General features: G+C 44.0%; 1 protein-coding gene across 2 annotated transcripts in view; it reads right to left on the reverse strand.

Moving 5' to 3' along the window:
- Nucleotides 1-16,188: 16,188 nt before the first annotated feature.
- The window catches only part of Vstm2b (V-set and transmembrane domain containing 2B), a 31,594-nt gene continuing 22,878 nt past the window's right edge, over nt 16,189-24,904 (reverse strand). For both annotated transcript variants that reach the window (XM_052712937.1, XM_052712934.1), the window contains one exon: nt 16,189-16,856. In XM_052712937.1, coding sequence (XP_052568897.1) covers nt 16,768-16,856 — 89 coding nt within the window. In that variant the 3' untranslated portion in view covers nt 16,189-16,767. The remainder of the gene's footprint in view (nt 16,857-24,904) is intronic.

Raw genomic sequence — 24,904 nt, forward strand, 5'->3', positions numbered from 1 at the left:
CCATTTCATAGGAAGCCCAACTTCAGTTTGTGCTGTGAAAATGCTCTCTCAGACAGGCCGAGAGGAATGCTTTAGTCTCCTAGGTGATTGTAAAGCCTGTCAGGTTAGCATTGAAGACTAGGCATGCATGGTAATTTTAGCAAGAGCAGTGCATTGCTTGCAAAGACCTCTGTTAGCAGCTCCTCCGCTTCCCTTTGGGAACATTCCCCTCTCACCCTTGGTCCCTGGCTCTACTGATAGCCTATTGACCAGGCTTGCGAATAAGAATGCCACAGTTTCTGGCCACTGTGGTTCCATTCGATACAGAAATCAAGTATGGTGGTTTGGATGAGAATTACCCCCATAGACTCATATATTTGAATGTTTGGTTCCAGTTGATGGAACTGTTTGAGAATGTTTAAGAGATGTGGCCTTGTTGGAGAGATGAGCTTTGAGGTTTCAAAAGACTCCTGTCATTCCCAATGCTTGCTCTCTGTTTCATGGTTGTGGATCAAGATTTGAGCTGTCAGGTGTTCCTTTGCCACCACAGACTCTAATCCTCTGAGATCATAAGCCAAATTAAACACTTTCTTTCATAAATTGCCTTGGTCATGGTATTTTCTCACAGTGATAGAAAAGTAACTAAGACACAGGATAGACTTGAAGGCAGCAGGAGTCCATGGCAGAGGCTTCTGGCTTCACAACAGAGTAGAACTCAGTGAGAATGAAAATGGAACTACTGGTTAGGTAACCTCCAATGACCAGCCAGGCTTTACCTACTGAGTACTCCATAGCCTCTCCAAATAGCAGCATCAGCTGAGGAACAAACATTCAGAACATAAGCCTGGAGGAGACATTTCAAACTCAAACCATAGCATATACCTTTTTGTCAATCCCAAGGCTTTAGGTAGAGCTTCAGGGAAGAAGTGGCCTCTTTCTGCCTGCTGATAAACCAATGGGAGATGATTCTGGAGCCACACAGAAAGGGATGTGCCTATGAGCCATTAGCTTCGAAGAAAGCAAAGGTGGAGATGGAAGAAGAATCAGTCCTGATAAAATTGGTTCTGTCCCAATCTAATCATGTCAGAATTCCTCAGCTATCTGAGTTGTGTTTCTGTTGTTTACAGTTCATCTGGTTCTGGGAAAGGCACTGAGTAGGGGAGGCTCTTCAGGAACACAGGGCTTCCTTCTCAGAAGCTGCACCCCTACTGGAATTTGCAGTGAAGCTAATGAGAAACATGGCTGCTGAGAAGTATGGATACTGAGAAGGATGCCACAGTTTGCGGATTTAGCCTACATGAAAATTAAACTCAGGGAGACCACAGGCTCTGCCTGGGTCCCAGTTAGGAGTCTGGGTGGTGTTATAAGCTTGCTTTCCCAAAAGAGATGTGTACAGAGAGTTTAGACACGCAGGATAATCCATTTCAGGGCTATTCTTCTCTGATGTGATGCCCCTTTCTCTGAAACAATGCTGTGAGGCTCTCCACAAGACCAATGTCTGCTTCTGAGGGTTGAAGGAAAAGTCACATTCTCTCTTACCATCTGCCATCCTCACATTTTTTTGAGATTGCAGTTCTGCTCCAAATGAGTGCTGCTCATACCCTGATAGTGGATTGAGCAGGTCCCTTGGCTAGTAAGAAGAAAAATGCTTAGAAGGGCATGACTGGCCACATTCATGAGAGCCATTGAAGTAGAACAGTCTGGAGCTGATGACAATTGAGGCAGTGGATAGGACAGGATAGAACAGAACAGGTGAGTGATGGGTATTAAGGGGAATATGCAAGTTTATAAGACATGGGTGTGACTGTGGATGAAAATCTATCACAAGATGCAGACTGGACAGGGGTGAGATAGGTAGGAGGCTGGGAATCCAGGATGAAAGGCTGATGACAACTGGGGGACTAGGCCAGAAGGAGACAGTTGAAACAGTCCAAGTGAAGTGGTTGAGCCAGAAGTGCTGTGTCAAGATGTAGAAAGGCATCTTTTAATTAATCAATAATGTTACCATCATGCTTTCTGGCATGCTTTCTGGGGTGAGTCTCAGGGCTGGGATCTGATTTGATCATTACTTGCTGAAAGCAATTACTTGGCTGCAAGTTTAATGGTTTGGTTTGTAGGCTGTGCTAAATGTCCCTGTGTTTAAAAAAGCCCCATCAAAATGTCATTGACAACTCACTCCTTATCACATCTCAACCAGAACAGTCTTCCTTTTAATCTTTGCTGTTAAACAAATAGGTTCTCTTGTTGGGCACAGAGAGGGATGGGTAGGTTACTCAGGAAACCTAAAGAGAGGTTAAGCATGTTCTTATTAGAGAATCTTGTAATGCCCTGCAACTGAACATCTACATGGCTGTGTTAGTACCTCCTGGGAATCTGTTAGAGATGCAGGTTCTCAGGCCTGACCCTGGGAAGCACATTTCATTACAATCCTGAGATATGCATGTATGGAGATGCTTGAGAAGCACTGCTAGGGTGGATGCCTATTCTAGCATCTTCCAGGCCAAGGGGATGCCAGTGGATTTCTTTATGAGTATCAGCAGGTGAAGCTGGTGCCTTTGTTATGGTAAAGTGTGTTAGGAAGGGAGAAATGGAGAAGGAGGGGGAAGGATGGAAAGAGAAGGAAGAGGGAGGGATGGAGGAGGGAGGGAAGGAGGAGAGAGGGAAAGAAAGTTGTACAAAAGCATGCTTTCTTTAGGAAGCTGGGTGTATGAGACCAATACCAGGCCTACAAGACTCTGATCAAACAGAACCAGTAAACAGAGAGAGAAGATTTATGTGGAGGGCAGTTAAAATGATAGCAATCGACCAGCAAGACGGCTCAGTGGTTTAAGGTGCCAAACACCAAGCCTGATGGAACAGTCCCTGGGACTCACTTGATAGAGAGGTAAAAACACACACCCACAAGTTTTTCTCTGACCTCCACATACTTGTAGTATGCAATTCCCAACAAATGAATGCAATAAAAATTGTCTTGAAATGTTTTTTAAAAGTCTTTTTTAAGAATCATTTTAGTTTAATCATGTGTGTACAGCTGTGTGGGTATATGCCTATGAGTACAGGTACCTAAGGAGGCCAGAGGTGTCAGATTTCCTGGAGCTGGAGTAAGCTGGTTGTAAGCTGCCCAGGGTGGGTTCTGGGAACTGAACTTGGGTCCTTTGGAAGATCAATAAGTATTCATAACTTTAAAGCCATCCCTCTAACTCTCCCCAAAAATATCTTTGAAAGTATAGTGGTGATGTTTTAGTCTACCTGAACAGTTACAGCGAGTGATAGACCTGGAGAGCATCCACCAAGTCTGTCCAGCTTATAGAAACTAGCTAATTGCTCACCTTCTAGAGACTGGAAGGCCCAAGAAAAAGGCAGTGGAAGATTTGGTGTCTGGTGAACCTCTTACTGGCTCAGGTAATATTATATCCTTCTGAGATCTTTGATGTAGTTGAAGACTAGATAGTTATAATTTTCCTTAGTTATGATAAAAGATAAGTTAGATATGAAATTTTAGATTCACAAATATAGGTTAGATAGAATATTTTCTTTAGTTTTGCCAAATACAAACAGACTAGATATTATAACTAATTCTTGCTTGATAACTTTTGTTATATGTAATTTTACTATGTGAAAGTTAAAACCTTCCTTTTTGAAAAAAGAAAAGGGGAAGTACTGTGGATGATTGATTGATAAATAAAGTGTGATTGGCCAGTAGCCAGGCAGGAAGTATAGGTGGGACAAGGACAGAGGAGAATTCTGGGAAGTGGAAAGCTGAGGCAAAGAAACACTGCCAGCCACCCTGATGAGAAGCAACATGTTAAGATACTGGTAAGCCACAAGCCATGTGGCAACTTATAGATTAATAGAAATGGGTTAATTTATGATGTAAGAACAGTTAGCAAGAAGCTTGCAACAACCATACAGTTTATAAGTAATATAAGTCTCTGTGTGTTTACTCAGTTGGGTCTGAGCTGCTGCAGGACTAGCGGGTGAGGGAGATTTGTCCTGACCGTGGGCCAGGCAGGAAAACTCTAGCTACAGGATGTCAAACACCCAGATCCTAGTAGGCAGCCAAAATTTTTCTTCAGCTCTCACCATCCTATGACAGATGAAATCTCACCCTTGGCTGCCATGAAGCTGCCATAGTCCTGATGAAGACAAAGATAACTGTCAGTTGTTGGATCCACTGTCCCTGTATAGAGCCTGACTCTGGCTATCCTAAGCTAGAGAGAATATCTGCTAATGGGACTCAGAATCAGGAACTCATGGGGGTGGCACCAAAGGAGCCACGTGAGTCAGGCTGAAGAAACCACAGTCAGAGCCATAGAGAAGGACAGTCTGGTAAATGTGCTTTTCTTTATCAGAGAATGCAAGGTGTTCTCTTCATTCCTGCAAACTCAAACAGTTCCTTGTAACTCAAGATTCTATGGTTACTTGTCCCTGAGATGGGGAAAGGGGTCACATTAGCTTCCTCATTGTGAACCCATCTCTGACTTAGCTGCAGAAAACAAAATCATCGTAATTATTTAAGGAAACACCAACTTGATGTCATATTGAAGGAAGAATGGAGGCAGGACACTAAACCCTGCAAGATATGTGTCCTAGAACAAGGATTTTATTTGGGAGTGATTCTAAAAGAGTAGAGAGCATGATCTGGAAGAATAAAGTTAATTGCAGATGTGTTATCTAGGCTGCAGTTGTGGGATGCTGAGGTAGGAGCTTAGATGCACACTGAAAACAGGAATACAGGTAAGCTCCAAGGCACCATCCATACTTCTACTGTGGCCCTCTTTGGCTGATGAGGCTTATGGCTTAAAAGAGACCCTGGAGAGGAAAGCAGAGAGACAACAAGTGTGTCTGAGTCATCTTTTTCTTTTGTACAGGATCTTTCCTCAGTGCTCTAGAAGCTTCCATTCTCACAAGACTACAATCAGAGATACCTGAGAGAATGTCATACATGGCACAAGAAGCATCTGATACAGATGCAGCACATCTCAAGGGCAAGTCTCTACCTTCCAGGTATCAGAGTCCTGTAGACTTCCGCTTTAGTGGATGCCCTAAAGAGCTGCTCTTATCTCAAGATCATTTGCATATGACCTTCCATCTGAATTTCCCCTTTGAAACTTTTTTTGTTATTTTTTATCTTGTTTTTGATTTTTTGAGACATGATCTTGCTATATATATGTAGATGATGCTTTTTCTTGAGCTCATAGCAATCCTCCTGCTTCAGACTCCTGAGTGCTGTTAACTAGGGGCATTTGTGGCCACATTCAGCCTCCCCTTTTCTTCAAGAGAATAAATGAGGTGACTGGACAGCTTAGGAACAAGCCAGGACAGAGTTTCCTGACTTTCTCTGTGGTTTTATGGGTTTCACTCTCTGATTTCTATTTTGTAGCAAGTGTCACTGTAGCATTCAGGCACCATGCATCTGTTCAATAAAGAAAAAAACAATTGCTGCAAATACTTCCTATTTGATAGATCATTTCCTTGTCTTTGTCTAATAAAATTTAGGGAGGAAATGGTAAATACCTCATTTACTTGACTGACTCTAGTTTTCCACACAATCCCCGGGTTGCTCTGGTTCTTTGTGGAATCTTTATACAGTAGCCTTGTTCTCTTGTCTCTTGTGGGTCTCTGTTCACAGAGCAGCCTGGCTCCGACAGGGAGAATACCCAGCATTTGTTTTGGAGTTTTTCTTATTGTTTCTAATCTGTGGCATATCCTCTGTATCCACACATATGTCTCCACTCGCCATGACAGGTGCCCTGTGGTTCATGTGGCACCATCTCTCCCAGGATGCTGGAATCATTCAGCACACACAACTCCCTGTGGCTGACTCACTTGAGCATATGCTACATGTCATAGCCCTTGTCCAGCATTTATTCGTGTTCTTGATCTGCTTCCTAGACTCCTACACAGACTGCTTTTGGCTCAGACAACCAAAGATTTTCTGGGCTTTGTCTCCACATTTCAAGACACCTCAGAAAGCAATCCATAAGGCTGCCACTTCTGGTGACAGCCACTTGTGAAAAAGCATTGGGTTTTGCCCAAGTGACAGCAGCTTTGGTTGTAGGGAAAGCTGGCTGCCTGTGTGTCTAATAGAACTCTCAAAATGGGGAGAGGATGGTGGCTTGTAATGGTGCATCATCTCAAATGCCACTTTAAGTAAGCTAAAGTGCTCTAGGTGAGCACTGTCATCCTTCCTCCCCAGGTACCCCATCATAATGAATTAGTTCTCCTGAATTCCATTCTGAATTCATTGCTGTGTTCACTGCAGTTCAGCTTGAATTCTAGCTAACTGTGTTTATTTTTTCTTCACAGATCCTCAGCTTCTTTCTTTCATGGTAGAGAGGGAAGGTGTCTCACAGTCAGCTGTGTTTCCTGTTCAGGAAGTCATAATCTGGGTGATGGATGAATGCATGTAGCTCTGCCCCAGCTCTCCACAGCATTGTGTGCCCACGTCTCTCATGGTTGCCACCTCTCTAGTTCTTTAGCCACAGTTTGGAAGGACGGTAGGTGATCACCCATCACAGATGATGCCTGCCTCCCCACTTAAGAGATGTGCTTGGTGCCACATTGAGCCACCCAGGAAGTATGACTGAAAGTGCTATTCCCAGACAGTGTCTTCCACAGAGTAAGTGTGCTTCTGAGAGCAGGTGGAGGAGGGCAGCTTTACAAATTAGGTCTTATATTTGGGGGTGTGTGAAAATGTCTTTTTAAACTTAATTTTACTGTTTTCATCTAATTACAGAAATATCAAATTCTTTTTACAGAATAGACAGACCTCAACCAGGCATTAAAGTCCACATGATCCCATCTGCCTGCAAAACATAACTTTGTGATGATATATTGTATTCCCTAATAAAATTATCCTGAAGATCGGAGAAGAGAACAAGCCACTAGATTAAGCATAGAGGTCAGGCAGTGGGGACACACACCTTTAATCCTAGCATTCAGGAGGGAGAGATCTGTCTGGATCTCTGTGAGTTCAAAGCTACCCTGTACTACATGAGATTGATTCAGTCTAGGAGAGAAACAGAGCCAAGCAGTGGTGGCACACACCTTTAATCCCAGTACTTGGGAGTCGCATGCCTTTAATCCCAGCATTTGAGATCTCATGCCTTTGCTACCAGTATTTGGGAAGCACACATGTCATTAATCCTAGCACTAGGAAGGAAGTGATATGGCTTGGCGAAGAAAGGTATGTAAGGCCGGAGGAGACAGAAATTAAAGCCTTTTCAGCTGGAGGCCCTTTTGGCTGAGGACTCAGAGGCATTCAGTCTGAAGATGCATGGAGTTGGCAAGGTGAAATATGGCAGTGGCTTGTTCCTTTGTCTCTCTGATCTTTCAGCATTTACCCCAGTATCTGGCTCTGGATTTTTTATTATAAGACCTATTAGAATTCATGCAACATAAATTTTTATTTTTCTTTGAGGCTGGGGCTAGAAGCCAGGAACTTGTGTATACTCAGCAGATGTTCTAACATTGATGAACACTCCCAGCCCGAGACAAAAATTTTAACACTTTGGTGTGTAGACATACAAATCTGTGTGTGTGTGTGTGTGTGTGTGTGTGTGTGTGTGTGTGTGTGTGTGTGTGTGTGCATTCTTCTCTTTTGGGATTCAGGTCCATTTTAAAACATGCTGTGGAAGACTGCTCTTCAGAGGAACTGTGGAGTGAATCATTTGGGAGGGTAATACATCAAACCCCAGATTTTTTGTGCTATTGGTTCAAGTAAGACCTAGAGACCATTAACTGTTTGCAAGGTTGGGGGCATTGAGGGTGTCTCACAATCTGAAAGTGTCTATATCTCTCTTCTTCCTTCCATTCACCCATCTACCCAGCTGTTCACTCTCATCCATCCCCACCCATCACTCATTAATCTACCTACTCACCCCACCTATCTACCCATCCATCCACCCACCCACCATCCATTGATGCATGTGTGCATCCAGCCATGTACTCCAGCTATAAATCAATTCGTCTATCAATTTACCCATATACCTATCAATCCATGTATTCATCCATCAGTTATCATTTATTAGCTAGTCATGTACTTCCTAATTGAATATTGAGAGACTGACATGAAAATCCCATGGGAAAAGGCAGCCTGGCTGATTGAGAGCCTCCTCAGGGAGTCTCTTGCATGCAGTGCACATATTTATGGCATTCACCAAGGACTGGATTACACAGTAAAAGATTAACATCCCTGCTGCACAAATTAAAAATACTCTATTATTTGCAACATGGAGCGGGCCAGCTGAAGATCAGGAATCTTCTCTTTGAACAACATAATTGAATAGTTCTCATCCTGAACCCCTTGCTGTATTGATTTGAATTAATTATTTGTGCATTTGTACTCTCCTGGCTTCCCCAGTCCAGGAGTGCCCCACAGTGCAACACTGCACAGCCACCACGCCTCCAGCCACCACCCGAGTCTGAAAGTGTTGACACTTCCAAGCACAATCAATCAGTTCAATGGAATCAGATTTTGCTGATAAAGGAGAGACTTGCTTGTAAAAGTGACATCCTATTAGATGGGAATTAGCATTCTGAAACATGAATGTGGATTGCCTTAGCTAAAAGCACCCATTCATTAGGTTAGGGTTTGGAGACGCTGCAAGAGGTGGCAGTGGGAGGGACTGAGGGCTGAGGAAGCCAGGCTCAAATAGCCATTGCCTTGTCTTTTGCCATTTAGAGAACAGAAATCTGTTGAACTGCTCATGGGAAGTCACCAGCTTGGTAGATATACTAGCAGATTGTATTGTAGACATGCTTATTGCAGTCTTTTTTCCAAAGCCAAACAGAAAATTTGTGTTCTGTAATTTACCCAAAGGATTATTCACGGAAAAAAGTAAGTCAACATTTTCAAGGAAAATGGAAACCTCGGTCATCTGCCATCCAGGTTCACTTTGTTGATGTCTTCTTAAAGGGAAAACAGGACACTTGTTTCTTGTTATTTTGAAAGCATCAATTACCAGTTCAGGCTGAGAGTTAACTTAAACCTTTGACTTCAGCCTTCTTGGAGGAGAACTCTGATTGGCTTCCTGTCACCTGGCCATGGAAAGCCACTAGAATGGCCACAGCCAGCAAGGATTGTGGAGGTGAAAGATGGAATAGAGACTGGTCAAAGCACACGCTCTCATGCCCACAGGTGCTGGGACCATGTGCCTGCATGAGGCAAATGGGTCACAACCTGAGTGGCAAGCTCTCAGAGAAGTCTGGAGACAGTTTTGTAGTGGCTGTTGCTTGGAACCTACCAATTGTCACCAAGTAGGAATGTAGATCCCCTGTGCTTGTGTATTATAAGCCAGAGAGCTGGATTTTTACATGAGAGTGCCTAGTGTGATAAGACAGTAAGAAAACTCGCTATTGCAGGCCACACGAAATGTCCTGTGAGTCAGGTGTGGCATGAGAATGTCTAGTTTTCAGGTATAGGTCGGAGATGGAATTGGAGGTGAATTTGTCTTGAGCATGCAGTTGTTACTGTGTGCCCCACAGGGCCCCTAGAAGAAATTTTCTTCTTCCTTTGTTTCAGGTTCACCTGTACAGACAAGATCCATCACTCACTGTCATGTTTATGATGTCCTGTTGTTGTTGCTCTGCCTGTGACCTCATTCATTTATTTAGTAATTTTTGATAAACCCACCTCTCATCCTAAACACCAAAGTCTTGATTCTCACCTGTGTCTACCTGTGGGCTCCTTATCACCCTGAGTCTCTCATGTCTAAGTGACCATCTCCACCACTTGCTTCTTAAGACAGTTTTAGTTACATATTTTCTTGAAAAATATTGTTAATCTATGTCATTTTATTTATTTATTTATTTATTTATTTATTTATTTATTTATTTATTTATTTGTGTGTGTGTGTGTGTGTGTGTGTGTGTGTATGTGTGTGTGACCATGGCACACATTCGGACATCAGAAGACAACTTTTGGTAGTTCTTTCCTTCTACTGTAGAACTCTGATCATCAGGCCTGGGGCAAGTACCTTTTACCCACTGAGCCATATAGCCAGCCTATCTACCCCTCTCGTTATCTGTCTTTCTCTGTCATCCATCATCTCTCTCTCTCATCTATCAGTCATGTATCTATCCACTCATCCTTAATTGTTTGTCTTTTGATCATTTATTATCTATTATCTATATGTCTGTATATCTGTCTGTCTTCTCATCTATTAATCATTGATCTATCTACTATCAGTCATGTATCTAGCATTATCTATTATGTATGTATGTATCATCTGTGTATGATACATACCAGTCTTATCTTTTCAATACAATCAATCTTATCCTTTCTTCCATCCATCACATATTGGGTGTCGGTTGGCTTTGGCTCAGTTTTTCAGTGTTTGGGACTTTCTTTTTTTCCAGTTAACAGATGCTGAGATTGAGTGTTTGGATCCTTATTTGTGGATCATTCACTCTGATCCATGTGGTATTCCATCATGAAAATATTCTACAGCATCCATACACTGTCCTGCTTACAGTCACTTATTTCCAGGTTATATGAAAAAACTTTTATAAGATCTTGGTATACATATCCAAAGCTTGATACTCAGACTTGAAATCTTTGGGTCAGAGTGTGTCTACAAGTTCAATTTTAGTAACCAGTGTCCAAGTTCTCCCTGATGTGTTTGTACCAAGTCATGCCACAGTTGATCCTCAGTGATCTTGTGGACCCATGTTCTCTTTAACAGTTGGCACTGTCACAATTTTAAAGTTTTGATAATTAAGTGGGCATGGTCATTGTATTTCTGGTTTGCTTTTTTTAATCACTATTCAGACTGAATGCCTTTATATGTTTGCTGTCCCTGTTTTACTTCCATGACAAGGTGGTTCATGTGTTTTATCTATTTTTCCATCGGCTTGTGTATTTCTTACAAAGTGTGTGTGTGTGTGTGTGTGTGTGTGTGTGTGTGTGTGTGTGTGTGTGTGTATGTGTGTATGTGTATCTGTGTCTGTGTCTGTGTGTCTGTGTGTGTGTGGTCACAGTATGGCCTCAGCTACACTGAGGTAGACCAGGTTGGCTAGGAATTGACATTGATCATCTTGTCTGCCTCCAAAGTGATGGGATTGCAAGCATGCTCCACAGCCTCCAGCTAATTTTGACTTTCTTTGTAGCAGCTGTGAATAAACTAAGACTCTTAGATCTAGTGCAGTCAAAACTGTCGACTAGCTAGATATGATGGCATATACCTATATAATCCAGGTACTCAGGAGCCTGAGACAGAAGGATCATTTCAAGTTTGAGGCCAGCCTAGGCTTGTCTCAAAAACAATAAACAGCCACGGATTCCCCTGTCCTCCCTCCTCCCGCTCCCCTCCTCTCCCCCGTGGCTGATATGTAAAATTAAATCAAATTATAAAATTAAAAAAATATTAGTATCAATCAACACAATAAATGTAATATTCAATTACTAAATAAAATGAATATATACAAAAAACAATAAACAAACTATTTACTTATAAGCAATTCTTCTTCTTTTCTTTTTTATGTTTCTGATACAGAGTCTTACTATGTAGCCTAGGCTGGCCTCAAAATTTAGATCCTCCTGCCTCAGACTCCTGAATACCATCTGTGTTTTCTTCTAAGAGTTTTCTCATTTCAACTCTTGGAAAACATTGAGTGCAGGCAACATTGAACTCCTGGTTGTTTTGTTGTTGTTTGGTCGTGGTTGGTGTGGATTTTTTTTTTTGGGGGGGGGTTAGGGTTTTTTTTTTTTTTCCTTTGATGGTGGTAGATTTGACTTGGTGTGAAGTCATGTATTTTTCTTACTTGAAATTTGCTTTTGGTGCCTATGGGTCTCTGCTATTTAAAAGAGCTCTCTACTGTTGGTGTTTCTATACTTTGCCTCATGTTGTGCCTGCAGCCACAAAATGGGCAGATCTCTAATAAAGGTCTTTCTCTTATTCTAGTAAAGGCATTCTCTTATTCTTAGTGGATTGTCTTGGTTCTTGGCTGAGGACAGCAGGGATCCATGCAGGGCAGCAGTGTGACTGCACAAAGTCTGGGCATTCAGGCTGGCTGGAATTTCCCTGTGCAGATGTGTACATGAGCACAGTGCAGATACATGAACTATGTAGCTATGCTGAGCCTCTTGCCATGTCCTTCGGAAATGCTGGTGGAATGAGAGCGTTCATTGTCAACAAATGTAATATGGGGAGGGTTCCTAGCAAAGCCACAGGGGTTAGGCCTCATCCAGAAGCATCAGAAGCCCATTAGATCTGAGCACAGTAGCCCCCATGTGGCTCTGTTTATCGTATTTGAACCAAAGCTCACCTTGTACAGGTGAGGCAGACCCTATGTTATTGGCCACTATGGGGGTCCAGCCCCTCGATAGTCCCCTCCCAGGTCCGGGAAGAATCTACAACCAGCTGATAATTAATCTTTGATGAGAAGAAATGAATCTATGTACATGAAACTCCTTAGTCCATATACTTTATTATTCTGTGTCAGTTACAAGCTTATATTCTGCTCTCATATTTAGTTCATTTCTAGCCTGATTTCTCTCTACATTTATCTGCGGTCCCCTCTAGTTTCTATCTTAATTCCTTCATCTAGTTCTGCCCCTTCTAGGTTCTCATCCATCTTGTTCCTTCCCTTATCAGCTCCTCTCCCATCTCCTCCTCTCTCATTTCCTTCTTCCTCATCTTGTTCTTCCCCATCTGACTCTTCCTCACCTTCTATCTCGTTCCTCTAGTCCTCTCTTCTAGCCCTTCAATCTAGTTCTTCCCCATCTCAGTTTGTTCCTCTCAAATTCTTACCCATCTAGTTTTTCCATTCTCTTTTCTCTTCTCCATCCCATGCCCTGGAAGTCCCGGTATATGAAGGGAGGGTCTGAGCTAAATTGTGTAAAGCTATTACTTAACGTCCACCTCTCCTAGGCGGTGTCTACTTGTGGAATTTACCTTAAATCAGGAGACTTGCCTGTGGGCTGCTATCATTGTTAGTCCTCCAAAGTTGGGTGCCCACCTGGGCGGTGTCTCCTTGTGGATTTTAAGTCAGGAGACTTGCATGTGGGCTGTTATCATTGTTATCCTCAGAAGTTGGGCGCCCACCTGGGTGGTGTTTCCTGTAGTCCTTGAAAGTGGCTAAGGGAGATAATCTGATTTCAGAGAAAGCCTTTCCTGAGGCTGTTCTCCAAATACCTGGAATGTGTATGTCCAGAGAGTGATCAGTCCACACTGTTAGTCCTTCTCAGGGAAAAGTCAACTGGGAAAACTATGAAGGCACACATGATTTTCATAACAGAAGACAGCTTATATATAACAAGCCAAGTAACGCCAAAAACTCCTTGGGATTTGGCTTCCTCTGGAGGAATTCCCTGATTCCTCCAGGTAGTGACTTTGCCATAACCAGCTGAGTTCTTATGATATATTCCTGCAACCTGCAGCACTATGTTCTCTGGGTCAGAGCTGCATCTAGGAGCATGGACTTAGGGTGAGAGTAGAATTTGGAATGTTACTGTATTTGATCATATCACTCGAAGAATTTCTGTTCTCCCTGCCACGGACAAGCTTTTAAAGACTGATTACTGCCTAAGAACAGGAGTAAGTTGGCCCTTGGGAGGTACTACCAACCAGCATGCAACCTTTATCAGGATTGCAGAATTCAGGACTTCCCCCAGGCCTAGGGCATGGAGACCTCCCCATGCTTCTCTTATTTGCTTCTTCTCCCAGGCTCAACCTGTGGTTCTCGTTCTTCCTCCAGCTCTAATTATAAAGTAATTGTCAAACCAACCTCCAGGGTTCCAGTTGGACCCTGAAAACCAAGAAGATTGGGTGCTGTTTATAGGTTGGGACCAGAGCACCCCACAACCCAATGTGTGCTTGTCACATAGAAATAAGTCATCTTGTCCTTGGACCCTACTCATGCCTGTCTATGTCTGAAACCAAATATGAAGAGGACAGGGGGTTTGGCAGTGAGTTTTGTGGATTTCCAGTTTGGGTGGATGCTTGTCTTTCCAGGTTTGTGTGCTTAATGTCCATTTCAGTACAGGTTGTGATTCTGTCTTCCTGGAAAGATGCAGGAGGGGCACAGCTCACAAGTCTGCACTGTGAACCTACAGGTGCACACTTCTCCCTTTGTGTCTGTGGTGAATCAGTAGGACCCAACATACAGGGCCCAGGGCCAGGGGGCTTCGCTTTTGCTTCCTGCTTGGCCAGAGCTTCTGTGTGAGCTCTTTTGTCCTGTTGTCAGAGTGCACTTCCTCCATATTCATGTCATTTAGTTCTTAGAGCATCCAACAATTGTTCCTGTTGACTTGCTATAGCCTTGGCCAGGTGTCCAGGTTGTCCCCCATGCTAGAAGATGAAGTATTTATCCTTCTTTCTGTTCCAGGTGCCACTTTTTTATTGTTGGTGGTGGTCTGTTTTTTTTGAGACAGGGTCTCACCATGTGATTCTGGCTGGCCTGGAACTCTCCTTTCTTAGCCTCTTGAGTAGTAGGATTAAAGGCATCGATCACCATATCTCTAGGGTGCTTTGAGAGCCCAGGAGAGTAGTGTCTCCACAGGCCACCTACCTCTCTTTCTCATGCCCATTACACGAGAGTGGGAACTCAGCAGGGACTTGGCTTACTTCATGTGTGCAGCAGGATCTGGCTTTGTTGATGGGGGCAGATTTTCTGCAGCCCAACCCCTGCACTGGTCATCTGGCACATCACCCTATCTCTAACACATGTCTCTATTCAGCCTGTAACCTGGGAAATGCCTTTTTTTCTTCCCAAGTACAGAGGGCTAAGATGTAGAGAGTGATATTACCCAAGTGCTGTGTCGAGTTCACTATGAAAACAAATGATCTTTCTGGGCAGAATCACTATCCACCAGGCAAAAGGGTTAAATTTCATCTCAGTTAGTGTTGATCAATAAAAATGAAAGGTGGAACAGCCTGATGCATCCACCAGAAACAGTGGTACTGAGGATTTCTTCACATAGCATCCAGTGTATCAGCTTCATGCCAGGGTCTCTGCATGTGTGGGACTTTCCAAACATGAGATTTATCTTTTCTCTTAACTAAGCAATTGATTATTTAGATGCTGAACTTGTCAAGATAGGCAGGATTGTAGTAAGGTAAAAAGCAGACCCCCCAAAAGTCACTGAGTTGGAATAAGTAAGCTCATCAAACCCTATGTCTATCACTACTGCCCAGCAGATGAGGTGCTGCTTATCAGTTATTAGTGTCCAGTAACTCTGTGTGTGTGTGTGTGTGTGTGTGTGTGTGTGTGTGTGTGTGTGTGTGTGTGTGGGTGTGTGGGTGTGGGTGTGTGTTTTGCTATTTTGAATGTTCCTGTTGTCATATTGGAGGAGAGTGCTTCAGAGAGCCTTCCATCCGCAAACAAGTATCTTGAACCAACCCATTCTTCCTGTGGGTGCTGGGTGCTGTGGCCCCACCTGCCATTGGATGCTAGAAAATGTTGACAATACATGCTGAATCAGAGGAGACAGGAAGAATTTGGTAAGTAATACTGAAAACTACACATATTTGAACCGTAAGTTAAACCAAGCACAGTGCCTCACACCTATATTCCTAGCATTTAGGAGGCAAAAGAGGCTTACAAGTTCAAGGCCAGCCTGTGCTACATGGGAGTTTCAGGCTAGCCTAGGTGTGCGATCTTTTCATTTGAAGAAAACATGACATTCAAACAAACAAACCAATCCAAAACTCAAAACCCCCAAATAAACAACAGTTGTAAAAGTCTGGCTATATTTTAAACAAACAACAGGTCTGGGTATTTAATGGAATTCTGTCATGAAATGAGTAATAAATAGCTACCAGGGCATATCAGTGTCTCTGAGACAAGCAACCTACCCTCAATCTCACAGCTTTCAGAAGCTAAAAGCCATCTGTAGATACAAGATAAGAGAGTACAGGTGACTATCCATCTCTCATTTTGAGGATCACTAAAACTAGGATCAGTACAGGTTGGTCTATAAGCTCACAGTAGGTAAGTGCACCACAGATCTACTGAAGGCCAGAGGAGAAGGCTGGCTCTTGGCTTACACAGTAGCTCTCTCTTTCAGGATTCATTCTTACTTCTGGGAAGTTCCTTGTCCCTTGGCTGGCTGGCAGGTACTCTTGTCTGCTCACTGAGGCCTAGACAGGTATCCTGGACTGTCTTCCATGCAGGAGACATTCAAGTGGTGTCTGTGAAGAGGAGGTTACAGTGTCTGGCTGCAGCAGGCACTTAATCTTGACAGTCATACATAGTTTTAGAAAGTCTATTTAAAAGGCTTTTTTTTTATTCAACTGTTATTCAGTAATATACAGTACAGTTTATAAACAACTATACCCTTGTTTCCAATCTTTATTTAAAAATAAATATTGACAGTGAGTTTTAATTATGATGTTTCTTTTTAATCAAAATGTCTCCAAAGAAATAATTTAATAAAGGAAAAGCCCCCAAAGAAAATGTAAATTCAAAAAAATTTCTAAACACAATAATCTCCTAAAAATATTTTACTTTGTCAGAAAGGCTTTGACCCGACATTTTTTTTACATATTATCCTCAAAGTACCTGCTCAACAGTTCGTGCAAAATGAAGATTCGGAGGGAATGTGAAGGAAAGAAAAATATATTGTACATGGCCGTGGAGTACTCAGCACCCCATGCACACTGCACGGCCTGCACTCCATCCTATTTGGAAACTTGATGCGTTATTTTAAGTCTTCTAAATTTGTATTACTTCCCCAAAAATATGATTTATTTATTTCTGCATGGACTTCTTCATGCTTCCCTTGGTCCCTGTGTCCATGTGGCAAGGTGTCCTCCCAGGGTGCCTACTGAGGTTTTATGGCTGTCAGTGCCCCAGCAGTGGGTGCAGGAACTTATGCAGTGCTAACAAGAGCAGAGACAGCAGAGGGTCTGCGCTGTAGCCAGGGCCAGTACCTACAGGTAAAGAGAAAACAGACAGTTAACTGGATTCCTGATAACCTGGAACCCTGAGGCAGACCAGAGCCAAGGGAGGCTTCCCCGGGCTTCTGAAACCACAGTAGCCAGCTGGAGGCTGCCATGGCTGCTTCAGCTTAAGGATGGGGCCAACTGTGGTCAGACATAAGTGCCTTTGCCCTGAGGTCGATGTGCTAGACTGTAGTTCAGAAGTCCAAGTCATTGTTTTATTTCACTAAAGACAACCAGCTTCTTTTGTCTTCAGTACAATTCTTCCAAGTGTCCTGGAAATGAAGGATCACCTCCCCCACCTCCTCTACGAAGATGCCACATCCACACACAGTTCCAGCTTCCATGCAACCTCTCCAAACTCCTGCCTAGATGGCACAACTCAGCATCCACACAGGTCCTGTTTTAGGTGGTTTCTGTGTGTGAGTCTTCCTTCCATAACCAAGCTGTCAAGCTACTTTTTGAGGTGGGGAACTTAGTAATCACAGGCTGTTATGGGTGGATACCTAAGATCCCACATATATGGCCCCACACTGTGTCACATCCACCTCTTTCTCCAGTGCCTGAGTGCCTTGTCTTCCTCTGGGCACTAACCCTATGCATGTCTTCATCCTGCCTCCTCTGGGCCACTGCTTGGCTTCTTGCCTGTTCTCAAAGTGTCCAGATGTTGCAAAGACCTCCCTGTGGAGCCAGGAAAAGCCCTTCCAAGAGCCCTGGGCTCTTGAGCTGCAAAATATCCTGCTTCTGCTGGGCTTCCCTGCTCCTTTGCCTTAGTGCTGGGAGACATTACTGCTGAATGGGATCCTGGAGCACACCACTGCTGACTGCTTTCCTGTATATTTCCCCTGAACTCCCAGCAGGCTGGGGTGCAATCCTACACCCAGGAGGGTTGTGGGAGGCTCTTCTTTGGTCGACACCACATTTACAGAGAGTGTGGAGACTTTGCAAAGCTGTCTGCCCTAGCTGCTACTAGGGCAGCTGTGTCCCTCTTGTCTCCATTAGGTCAGATGAGGGCTTCTCCAACAAGGCTGGGCCTGAATGTTTGTAGTACTATCAAGCTTAATGGGTAGAAATACTGTCAATCCTTTTCTTTCCTTTTAGTTTTTGATATTAGTCTTTTTTTAGAATTTAATATATGACGCATTATATAATTATGAATTTATATCATTTCTACCCCTCCCTTCTCTCCCTCCAACTCCTCTATTGTAGCCCACCCACTTCCTCCTCTCAAATTCATGACTTCTTTCATTATTACTATCCTTGTGTGTGTGTGTGTGTGTGTGTGTGTGTGTGAGAGAGAGAGAGAGAGAGAGAGAGAGAGAGAGAGAGAGAGAGAGAGAGAGAGAGCGCTGCTGAGTCCATTTCTTGTTGTTCATATGTGTATATGTTTAGGGCTGACCACTTGAGATTGGATAGCTGTTAGTGGGCTCATCCTTGGTGAAGACTGATTCTCCCTCCCTCTCCTAGAAGTCATTAATTTCCTATCTCTGTTAGTGTCAACTGGTGTTGCCATTGTGCAGGGCTTGTTTAAGCAGCCATATTGTTGAGATTTCATGAGTGTAGTTCCTTACTCTATATAGAAGACACACCCTTAGGCAGGCATCCTGGTCCTCTGACTCCAACAATCTTTCTGCCTTCTGATGTTTCCTAAGCCTTGTGTTGTAATTAGTTTTTTTTGATTCATTCATTTAATTAGCATCCAAAATAATAGATTTCATCAAGACTTCACCATACATGTCTTCATCATGTACTTTGCTCATGTACAGCCCCATTATCATACCTCACCCTAGTCCCCACTCCTGCTGGTCTCCTTTCCTAATAGCACCCCTTCTATTTTCATCACACATGGAAACACACACACACACACACACACACACACACACACACACACACATACACACACATACACACACACAGAGTTTTAAATCTAGAAGGACATAAAGACATAATACTTGTCTTTCTGAGTCTGGCTTATTTTGCTTAACACAATGGCTGCCAATTCCATATACTTTCCTGAAAATATAATTTCATCTGAATAAAATTCTAATGTGTATGTATAACCCCATTTTCTTTAGTCTGAGAACTCGGGCTAGTTTTGTATCTTTGTAATTGTGGCTAGTGCATCAGTAAACATTGATGCATGAGTGTGGTATACTGGCCTCCAGGTGCATATCTAGTCATGATGTAACTTGATCAACCTTTTTTTTTGTCCAAAGCATTTCCCCTACTCTATAATCTAGTTTGCTCTGTCTGCAACTGTGTATGTCCTAGAATTCACGTTCTGTGCCTCTCCTCTCCTTTATAAAAGAGGAGCTGAAGAGATGATCCAATCAGAAGCTCCATGACTCTAGCTGCTCAGGTGTGGACTGGTGCTGGCTCACACTGTGGACTGAGAAGAAGTCAGGCTCTCCCTGTGTCCAATCTTTCCAGAGCTGCTATTTCTTTTCACAGCCTTAACCCTGGCTACGAAGTCCATCCAGGACCTCCTTCAAATCTTTTTTTTTTTTTTTTTTTGGTTTTTTCGAGACAGGGTTTCTCTGTGTAACTTTGCACCTTTCCTGGAACTCGCTTTGGAGACCAGGCTGGCCTCGAACTCAAACAGATTCACCTGTCTCTGCCTCCCAAGTGCTGGGATTAAAGGCATGCACCACCACCGGCCAGCAGCCTACAGATCTTAATTTTCAAGTCTTCCCTCCTGCCCTAGAAAAATCTGGTCACTCTGCCTCTGGCCATCACCAGCAGAGAAAATCAAAGACTTCAGTCCTCTTTTGTACCTCCTCATTGTCACAAACTGCTAGGAAGATGGATGCAGTGATGGATGAGTTGATGGATGGCTAGGGGTCTGTCACCCAGAAAAAGACATCCCATACAACATATAAACAAAAGCAGTCCAGATAGTCAATGCCATGCAGGCAGAGGTTTCAGAAAAAGCCAGTGTAAGCCGGGTGTGTTAGACACACTTGCAACCCCAGTACTCAGGAGGTTGAGGCAGGAGGATCAGCTTGGGCTTCATAGTGAGACCTTGTTTCAAAAACAAAACAAAATAAACAAAAAACAGGATCTGGGAATAGATCTCAGAGAGACAGCACTTATCCAAATGTACAGGGCCTTGGATTTGATTCCCAGCATCACATAAATAAATATATACATAACATTTTATGGCTGGATGGATGGCTCAGCATGCAGAAGCATTTGTTTGAAAGCCTGGCAACCTATGCTAAATCCCCAGAACCCATGTAAAAGCAGAAGGAGAGAACCAACTCCACAAACAAGGACCATCTTATGTGAATAGGGCTGAAGAGCTAATTTTGTGAGTGCCCTCCCAAGAGGGAACTTTCCTCCATGGGCAAACTGTCTCATCATCTACTTCTTTTTAAAACACCCCTGGATCTTAGTGACCAAGGGGTCACATTCTTTGAAGGAGATCTCCTGTTCCGATGCCTAGCACTGGGCCTCCTCTACATCTGGGGCCTGTGTCTCTACCTCCTTGTCTCCCAAAGGCAGCCAGGACTGCTCACTGTAGCCTGGACTGACAGGTGCAATTCAACTTGACCCTGCAGGGTGCAGGTGGACAGTGCTGGGTGGTGTGTTTGGCTCAGCTGGGATGGGTTCATTGGCCTACCTTGTGGTCTCTCTTCTGACATTCCTAGATCATGGTGCTGGCATGCTGAACTAATCAAATGCTAACAGCCTCTTCATCTATTTCCTCCCTTCCGGAGATGAACCAAGAATAGTGCTAGAGTGCACACAAGTGTATTAGTCATAATAAAGCTGGAGATTCAAGCAACCCAGGAGGTGAGGGAAGCCCTAGGAAGAAGAATGCCTGATTCATCCTCACCTCAAACTAGCACTTGCTGCTCATTCTTAATGAAAGTTAAGCATCTGAGACTCTGAATCAGGTGTGGTGGCACATAATCCCAGCACATAGGCAGGAGGATTGTAAGTTTCAGGTCAGCCTGGGCTACATATTGAGACCTGAGACCATGTGTGGGGGAGTGGGCAGGAGTGAAAGAAAGGAGAGGGGAGAGGGAGTAAAGGGAAGTAGGAAGTGGAGGACGGTTGGGAGATGCAGATAATAAAATATAATAACTAAGAACTAGAAAGAATACAATGGGCAGGGATGTGTGCATGTTTATGTGCACACTCACACACATACACATATGTGTGTACACACACACATCTCAATCCAAGTAGCTTCTGCCTAGGAATTTCATCATTTCTATTTATCCAGTAACAAAAGAATTCTAAAGCCCTGTCAATAAAGTTCATGGAATCGTTAAAGCCATTTAATGTTTTGATAAAGAAAAGGAGGAGGCTGTGTCTAGGCTTTCTCTTGTGTAGAATCCAAGTCTGTGAATGAAGCTCCCAGGGTAGTTACAGTGGGATATGAGTTCTCCCCATCAAGGGCTCACAGAATGAGAGCTTTGTTCCCAGGTAGAAGTGTCATTTGGGGAGGTCTTGAAACTTTAGGTGGGCCTGGTTGGAGGGAGTGGGTACTTGTAATGTGTCTTGTGTTCTCTCTTTCCTGTTCACCATGAGTTTGAACAGTCTCACACCACCACATGCTCCCACCATGATGCTGTGCCTCACTATAGGCCCCAAGCAACAGAGCCATGGACAGAATCATGAAATGGAGCCAAAATAAAAATTCCTCCTTTAAGTTATTCATGTTGGCTATATTGTCAGAGTGACACAAGGCTGACAAACACAGAGAGCCCTGTGAGGGTAGCATTGGTATCCACATGTGGGTCTGGGATATCCGGTCTGTGTGAAAGGCTGGGAAACCTCTGACCCAACCACCTATTTCCTGATTCTGCAGGTTGAGAGCTGTGGTAGGGCTGGGGAAGGCTGGCCTGTTCAGCAGCTTGCGCGCGCGAGCGCACACACACACACACACACACACACACACACACACACACACACACACACACACACTCTCAGCCAGGGGCTTTTCAGGGTTCCTCACAGACTGCCGTTTTTTTGTTTTTTTGTTTTTTTTTTTTCAAGCCTGGGAAGTGTAACTAGAGTTATGATATTTTGGGGTCAGTAAGCTGGTTCTGGCTCTGGTGGCCTGGAGCTCATTTTGCGAGTTGGCGCTGCAGGCTTTGCCTATTTGTGCCTACTTCTGAAAAACTGTGCAGAATGGAGACACATAGAGTGCAGGCAGGTTGGTACTGTCCCATCTCTCACGGGCAAAGCCATTCCACCCTTGAGCCTGGCTGTGATGTCAGGAGGACCCATGGAGTGTATGTCTGCAGCTGGGCCTCCTATTGAGCATACTATGGTAACTATAAGCTGCTGTGTACTTTGTGAAGTTCTAACCTGTCTTTTGAACAAAGACTTCTTGGCTAAAAAAGTTAGAGACCTAAGCCATGTACGCTGGATGGGGGCCCTTTGAGCGCTCATATTCAATTGTATTGCTTTCTTCTTTTGCAGCCTCTGTGAATGAGACAAAAGGGCTTCCCAAGGAGCAAGCTTGAACTAGAACATCCTCCACTCAAGGCTGGAGAGAGTCCTCCTTTTTCAGGACAGCTTTTACCTATTGTTCCCCCTTACATGCTCTGAGGACCCTGCCATTCCAGCTGCACATGCACTCCCTCTGAGAGCAGCAGACCCACCCACCCCCACCTCAAGGAGAACAAAAAGGACATGGGCAACATCTTGGCGAAGGTCAGTGTCACACATCATCCCTTCTTTACATATCATCCAGAAACCTCAGCCAGTGCCAAGGCAGAGTCTGTCACTTCAGGAAACTGTTCTCCATCCTTCGTCATGTTTCCTCACCTCCCCCACTTCCTGCCTCTCTGGTTATAAACCCTATCTTCTGCAGAACCTATTGGCACAGTAAGGGACAAAGCGGCCACCTGAGGGTGAAGCCTGGGTTGCAGAAGGGTGCAGAAATAAATAAATTTTAATCTGACATATGAAAATTGGGAGAGTCCTAAACACAGATTTTGGAAAGGTCCAGGAACCAATACCCCTGCTTTTACTTTTCCACTGAAGCTATCTGCCCTTTTCAGTAGGAATCTCTGAGTCCTTGCCCTCCTGACCCCCAACCCAGACCCAGGTGAGCTGCTAGATACCATTCTTGCCTCTGTGCAGTGGATTCCTGTGCAGCCTTTCTCATTCACACCCATCCCCACACCCTGCCATTTGTTGATGTCCAAGTTCACAGCATCTGAGCCAGCTCTGGCTCAGAACTGAGGAGGAGTCTGGCTTGGATCCCACTAGGTCTGTGCTCAGCTGTGCAGTGGGCAGGGGCAGGTCCCTTCCCTGACATGGGGCTGGCCCTCCTGGCAAGCTCAGTTCTCAGTTCCCCCACTGGACTCTACACGGGTCCAGCTTGCTGCTGAGTGGGAAGATGGCAACATGCAAGGCTGCCTCCCCTGTTGACATTTTAATTAAAGCCTCTTCACGGATATTTATCTAAAGGGAGCCAGTGAGGAATAATTGAGCACTAAGGGAGTTTGTTTGGGTGGAATTCATTTCTGCCATAAAATTAATGTGTGCTGGTAAGTGGGGCAAAAACTAGAAGCAACCAACTAATGCTGTTGTATTTTAAAGGAAATAGATGTCTCTTAGAGAAAAGGCATGGACTGCAGTTGTGCCTTGCTGGTGGCTTCCTACTCACTCATCCTACCCAAGGCCACAAGGCTTCTTGCTTCAGCTAATCCCCTTGCTCTCCACCCTACTCAGTGGGAGGAGCCTATCTGCTACTGGAGTATCTGAGTCGCTTTTTATTACTGTGACAAAATACCTGAATGAATCAACTCACAGGAGGAAGGATTCCCTCTGGCTCATGTTTTCAGGGGTGTCAGACCATGGTCCACTGCCTCATTGCTTTGAGGCTGTGAGGAGGTAGAGCATCATGGCAGAAGGGCATGGTGGGGAATGCTGCTCACCTCATGGCAGCCAGAAACAAAGAGTGGGGGAAGAAGAAAGCTAGGTGAGATATACCCTTCAAAACCACACCCTTAGTGGCTGACTTCCTCCAGTCTTGCTCCTCCTCTTCCTAAGAAGCCATTCAGCTATGAATTCAGCAATGAAGCTGTCAACCTTTCAACAGTGCCACTATCCAGAGACTAAACCTTCAATTCATGAACCTTTTTATGTCGTATCCAAATCTATCATAAGTGAGTGAAGCATACATAGTTCAGCCATGGGGTTGAATCATTCCTCTACCACAGCTCAATGTTGGCCTCAGTAGTTTGAAACATTTTCCTCCCTTAATTGCCACCAATTCCCAAATTGCTCCTCACATGTTCTTGGAGAAGGCATCCTAAGATGCAGAGTCTTGGACAGATCTCCACTGCAGAAGAAAAAGCCACCACCTCAGTGCTACTAGGAGAACCCTTCTTGATCATCTCAATAGTTCCACACTTCCAGCCACATAGATGGTTGACTGTCCTTGTCAGTGCGTGGGGTGAGCCTGTAAAATGACTAACCAATGCCTCTATTTCTCTTGGACTGACCCATCCCTTATGTCTGAACTGCAGGTTGCCTCCTCCAGGGAGCCTGCCTCGATCACCAAGGTACAGAAAACCAGGCACTAGTATCTCTGTCATCCACATGGCCTGGAGCTTGTTGGGTACCCCAGATTAGTCTGATAATTCTTCTGCATCAGGCTACTGAGTACTGGGATTACAGGTGTATATGGCACCACACCCTCCTAAGTGTTACTTAAAAACCAAACAAAACAAAACAAAAACCACAATTCATTTTAGAATGGAGAAACTGAGATCCAAAGAGAAGTAACTTGTCTAAGGTCCAAGTTTACAGAGAAGCCATGTAGTTAATTTTGAGCTTCAGATTAACAGTGGTTAGTGTCTAGGCCAGCCTACCCCCAAATAGCTCATGGGCTATACTTACATAAAGATACCACTAACTGTCTATCTGAATTCCAAGTTTAATGGGAAGTCCTCTGTTTTTATTTGATACAAATAAAGGTCACACTGAGCTCAGCTGTCCTGACTTGAACCTGGCATCCTGGCTTCTGTCCACACAGTGGACTACAGCCATCACCTATGCCTTTCCTAGGA

Source organism: Peromyscus californicus, unplaced genomic scaffold, assembly GCF_007827085.1.
Source record: "Peromyscus californicus insignis strain IS unplaced genomic scaffold, ASM782708v3 Scaffold_4__1_contigs__length_199733344, whole genome shotgun sequence".
NCBI lineage: Eukaryota > Metazoa > Chordata > Mammalia > Rodentia > Cricetidae > Peromyscus > Peromyscus californicus.